This window comes from Cygnus atratus, chromosome 2, assembly GCF_013377495.2.
Source record: "Cygnus atratus isolate AKBS03 ecotype Queensland, Australia chromosome 2, CAtr_DNAZoo_HiC_assembly, whole genome shotgun sequence".
Taxonomy (NCBI): Eukaryota; Metazoa; Chordata; class Aves; order Anseriformes; family Anatidae; genus Cygnus; species Cygnus atratus.
The window spans coordinates 29,469,171-29,475,170 of NC_066363.1; the positions used below are offsets into that span (position 1 = coordinate 29,469,171).

General features: G+C 37.1%; 1 protein-coding gene across 3 annotated transcripts in view; it reads left to right on the top strand.

Moving 5' to 3' along the window:
• The window catches only part of SCIN (scinderin), a 67,776-nt gene extending 62,871 nt beyond the window's left edge, over positions 1 to 4,905 (top strand). For all 3 annotated transcript variants that reach the window (XM_050709130.1, XM_050709131.1, XM_035545543.2), the window contains exons 14-16: positions 796 to 873; positions 2,217 to 2,277; positions 3,254 to 4,905. In XM_050709130.1, coding sequence (XP_050565087.1) covers positions 796 to 873; positions 2,217 to 2,277; positions 3,254 to 3,387 — 273 coding nt within the window. In that variant the 3' untranslated portion in view covers positions 3,388 to 4,905. The remainder of the gene's footprint in view (positions 1 to 795; positions 874 to 2,216; positions 2,278 to 3,253) is intronic.
• The last annotated feature ends 1,095 nt before the right edge of the window (positions 4,906 to 6,000 follow it).

Below are 6,000 nucleotides of genomic sequence, written 5' to 3' on the forward strand. Positions count from 1 at the left end.
AAAATGCTCCTGTGAAATACAATACCGGTAACCAATCTCACTATAATAGCTTTCTGGGAGCTATGCACTTGTGTGGATTTTGTTTTAAATTCCCACCAAATTTGTTGAAATTCCCTATCTCCTGTAGCATTTCCGTAGTAACTGAATCACCACTGTTAGAGCTCACCAGAACAGGTAGGTCAGATCACTCTGAGCTTCTGGCCACCATAATGTGGTAGAGAGAAAAAAGGAATTACTTCTGCACCATATGATCCCAATCCCTCTAGTGCTCCTACCTGACCAAGCATAGTCAAACCCTTGAAAGCCCTTCACAAGTAGCAAACTAACCATTAGCTAGCTACATTATTACCTCTGCTGCTCATACAGATGAAAATTAAACTGCTTTCCTATGTGCCTGTAAATCCATGGAAGAAGCAAGCAGTCTGTGCTTCCTTTGGGACTAATCCTCAATGGCTTGGTCAATTACAACGTCCCATTTTCAAGTGACTGGAAAGCTTACTTGGATGTGTATTTCATCACTGAGCTCACCACTTCCAAACTGAAGTCATTTCTTTTCCTTATTAATGAATGTAAGCTGCATGAATATAACAGGTATAAGATTGATTTAGTTAGTTCGGTACAAGTTGCACTATGGAAATTTCCCCATCCCTTTCTTCTAGCAGACCTCAGTCCCAATTTACAATAATGACAATTTCAATTATTACTTAAAAAAATCTTTGGTTTGTCTAAAATCAGAATATCTTGAGAAATTATTAAAGCAAAAGCAAAAAATACCCACCATAGTATCCTTTTTAGATTGAGGAGGTCCCAGGAGAATTCACTCAGGATGACTTGGCTGAAGATGATGTCATGTTGCTGGATACCTGGGAACAGGTAAGCTGTGTACTTCACCTTTTTTTTCCTTTTTTTTTTATGATAACAAGAATTAATTCCTAACAACTTAGAATGTAAGATGGGAGGAAAAATCACCTTTGTGAAAATGAAAGAGGTTTTGTTTTCCTTAAACTATATCATCAGGAGCTATAATTTCTGAGCTATACGATGTTCTAGTGTGAACATATATGATTGAATTTCCAAGCATAATGTGACACCATGGCAGACATTTTCCATTAAAACCAATGGAGACTGCAAGAGTATAAGCCCCAGCGTTGTTCTGAAATGCTCCTGATAATGTTCTTGGCTTTATCCCTAAAATTTATTAATTTTAAGAAAGAAGGTTATTGAAAAAAAGTTATGCAGAAGCCACAAAATCAATGTAGTAGTAGTACCTATAAAAATCGTACTAAAGAAGGGGACAAACACTAGACCTTTACACAAATTTCTTCCCAAGAACTGGCTAGAGGGTATTAGAAATAACCTCCATCATTTTCCCAGGTTCACAGAAAACTGAAAACGTTGAGAGCTTTTCAGATGACAGGCAAATTGAGGTGTGCTTTCTGCACTCACAGTATTTCTCACAGTATATTCTCTCTACTCTTTCTCTGGCCCTTGGAGGGAAAGGGGGAGAAGACCACAGATCCCATGTTTTGTCTGTCTTCTTCAGCCTAACTCTCAAGGACAGAAGGCTGAGATTTTAGGAAATGAGAAGGAATATCCAAGGCCCATTCAAGAAAGAGCTGGGGGGAAGGCAGTATTAAAAGATGGGTGAAAAAGGTGTTGGGACATACTGACTCAGATATGAATGAAAGAAATGGAGCTAGTTTCCAAAAGAATTCTTGACAGAAAAAAAAAAAAATAATAATGTGAGGATTGCAGGTTGAGGCTCTGGATGTTGGGTTATTCAGTGGAGTATTCAGTTACCCTGGGTAGCATCTGCCACAGGGCACAAGTGTTGATGCCTACGCAGAGCTCGATCCAGAGACAGCTCCTATTCAGTGTTTTTACCTACACCTAAAGAACAATTTCCTTGCAAACTTGTAAAAGATAACCATGGAAAAGGTAATTAGAGTTCCCTTCATCCAAGTGCATGAAGTCCAGCCATCCAGTGTCAAGAGTGGTAAAATTTGCGAGTAAAGAACTACAGTCTCTAGCAAGGGAAAAAAAAAAAAAAAAAAAAAACACCAGTAACTGTGGCTTATGAGAGCTGTGCATCTCTGCAGTACTTTCATAACATATATTCTATCTCCTAGTGGAATCAACTATTTTGTAGTTTGCCTGCTGCACAAAACATCCTTACAACAACATGGGAGCTAAATCGTTCTCTCCTCTATTTGCAGGTTTTTGTCTGGATTGGGAAAGATGCTAATGAAACTGAACGACAGGAATCCGTGAAATCTGGTAAATCAAATCAACCTGATGGAATTCCAAGTGAAGAAACATCAACAGTATTTAAATAAATGAAAAGATGTTGTAGAAGAAATTTAGTTATTCTTACAGTGTTGTTTAAAAGGCTTATTGGGTTTATTAGGATTTAATCCTGGAGTAGATTATTTTTCTTTGAAATATGATTTAAAACTCATTGTATCTTTCTTATCTGTAAGTTTATGAAGAGAAGAATTAATCAACAGAGCATTAAAAGGCTGCAGAGCGTTTTAAAGAGTATACAAAATATCTCTATGAAAAGAAACTGCACTGAGAAGAATAGGAATTTTAAAGGAGATAACTGCTGACCTGCACCCTACACTAATATATATAGTCCAAGGAATGCCAACAAAACCCCAAGTCTTTGTATTGCCACACTTCACTGAGTTAAACTTGGAGGAGGAAATTCCAATTGCAGAACAAATCAAGACAGTTTACTTGGAAGGCACCTCCTTGAAAAATCCTGGGTCATCTTTAGTGCAGTTTCATATAGCTGAGCCTTCCTGATGAAGTTCCTGCTAAAAATGCTTGCAGGCATTTCCCCAGAGCAGCTAAGGTTACCTAGCTGCATTTCTGACAGGCACTGATGTCACATTGAGATGCAGAGGGAAACTATACGGAATGCAGCTATGAGGCTTTTACGTGGGAAAAATGGGACTGAAGCCTGTGCATTTGCACTGCACCAGCAAATGCCTTCTCCTGGTCAAAAGCCAAAACATGGCTGTATGGCAATAGACTGACCAGAGTAACAACCATTGTTTTAATCTGGTGGAAAATTCTTTCACTGACATCTGAATCAGCAATTACTCGATCACTTCATTGCCTTTGAAATAATTTAATTGAATACTTTATTATTATAGCCCTGGGTTCCTTCACTGGGGCTTTTAATGCATTTTTTATGCCAAAGGAATGAACTAATATTTTATGTGTTTTATATCCCCTCTGTTTTTAGCCAAACGCTATATTGAAACAGATCCTTCTGGCAGAGATAAGGGGACCCCCATCGTTATTGTGAAGCAGGGGTACGAACCCCCAACATTCACCGGCTGGTTCCTGGCTTGGGACTCCAACAAATGGAAAAACTGACGTACCCGAGAAAGCTTCAGCTTCAAGCCAAAGAATGATGAGAGCACAGCTATTTTCTAGTATTTTTATGCATAAGCTTATGCAACGATATGATGCAGCTGTTGTTACACTTGCCCAAGCTTTTCTATGAATAACTTAGAAAATCTCAGCACCGGAAAGGCTAAATGATAATTATAAACTTGTCAAGTGAGGTAAGTGGGGCTACATGTGGAAAATATGGAAAGTGCTACCATACTTTGTTTAATCAATGAGTTCTTCACACAGAAGCCGTGGATCAGTCACTGTGCTAAAATGGGCCATATTCTGCCTTCACTTAAAAGTGGAAACTAATGCCAAAGAAATTCTTTTAGATTAAGGTCAGCATAATTTTGTGCAGAATTTGGCCTGATGAAGGACTAATTCTATATCTCATGTAAAATTTCAGATGGTGCCTGACCCAGAGTGGGAGTTTTGTCTTGCAGGGGGCAGATAAGAGATGAGTATTTCAACAAGGCTGTTCTTAACATGTTTGTTTGCTCCTCTTGGTCTAGTTAGTAAAGTTTGAGCTTTGAACAGTATGCTTGTAAGAATATGAAATCAACAAGGGTATTTTGTGTACTTTTTTTAGGGTCTGTCTAGCTCATTTTAATAGATTTCTTTAGATTTCTGTATGTGAATCAGACTCTAGCTCCAGATCTTTTTAACTGAAGCTCTTAAACACATTCTAGGGCACTACTCCTTTTAAGTGGAAGCAGAAGTAACACCTTTAAAAATACTTACTCTGCCTTAACCAGACTGCACTTAAGCCATACTTTGTCCTGGTTGCCTTACTCAGCAGTACTCTGTGTGTTTTTTTTCTGGCATGAAGATTGCTCACATTGTCAGGTACAAGATGTGTTGCTAACTCATTTTCTAAAGGTCTCAGTCAAACATCAGCAAAGAAACCCCATTGTTCTAGTAACATTCCACAGCCTGGAAATTTGGAGTATGAGTAAGCACCGCGTAATAAGGCCTTATCTTTTCTCTCAGTTATTTTGATTTTTTTGTTTTTATTCAGGTGAATTTAAGAGTACATTTTCAAAGTGTTTTTATTATTATTATTATTATTATTATTATTTGTAGGTTATCCAGAAAAGTCTCCTTAAGAGCACTAGGAAAAATTCTGCTACAAATTTTAGCACTGCTTTGAGCACTTATGCTATAATGCTTGTTTTAAACAATTTGTACAGCTATAAATCATGTCAATGTGGCTTTTTAATGAACGCTTTTGAACTCCTTTATTGTTCTCATAAGTTAGTTTGGAAATTGAAATTTTAGTCATTTTTGTATTTTTTACCATGATTATGATTTTGAATCTGAGTCATGCAAAAGAGTGAATTTAGTCTAAGCTCATATCAGTGACAAAAGAATGGAGTTAAATGATTAATTCTGAGAGCTTTTTAGCTTTAAACATTTGTTTAAATCTCTCCTTAAATAACTGGGCTGTATCTGAATGTCATTTCATTCAAAATAAAATTACAAAACAATATTGTATACGCAGAGCTGGTTTTCTTATCTCTGGTGTATTGTTGCTCGGTGAGTCCACTGATGTCTAGAAAACCTTCTTAAAAAAAAAAACACAACAAAACAGTAGATACCTTCCTCTTTAGATGGACAATGCAATGATAAATTGTGTGTGTGTGTTTAGTTTTTACTTTGAAGCCATTTTACCCAGTGGAGAGTTAACTCTTCACAACAATTCTAAAGTTACAAACCCATATGAAAATGAAAGAACTGGGTACTTATTAGCATATTATTTCATCCTGAAGAAAAACTACCACTGCTGTTATTAAATTCTTTGGCTTTACAATTTCCTGCTTGCAGATATGATCCACTACAGGAATGATATTTTAATCAATAATAGGAAATGGTTCTAAGCTTGTTTTTAAAGCATAGGTCTTGCTTTTTATTTATGAAAGTAGAAGAAGAGATGCCGTCCTTTTGCTGGAAGGAGCACAAAGATGTATTCAGCTACTCAGCTCATGCACTTCATACAGCCACTGAGCAGTCTGTGATTATATCATGGTTGTCTTTGACACATGCATATGATTATTTCTGAAAAATAACAGTTATAGTAGCTCCTTAACCAAGGATTAGACAAGATTTACTCTGGTTGTATATCAACATCTCCCAGAACAGTGAGAGCTCTGGACCCTACGCAGGCTGTCAGCACATTCTGCAGCACTGTGAAAGCCTGTTTTCAGTTCCCTTACACAAGACAGAGAAGCTTTTGTGGTGTCCTGGTCTGGGCATTTTGGTCTACAATACATTGTCCTGGCACATTGATTGCTGATGTTGAGAAGAGAGAGCTCATTGAGAGCTCATGACTGAACAAAGTTTGTGATTGTGCTTTAAGCACAAGAGCTGCTAGCAACATTGTTCTTGGGTTTACTTCCTAGTGAGAATGTTTATTTTTTCATATATATACATGTGCAATAGAGACAAAGATTTCTTTCTTTCTTTCTCTCTGTCTCTCTCTGAAGAAGACAGGGCTGTGACTGCTTGGAAATATTGAAGATTAAGTTGTTTTCAAGAAAATATCTATGCACATAACTTTATGAATACACATCAAATTTATTGGTCTTATTTTCAGAA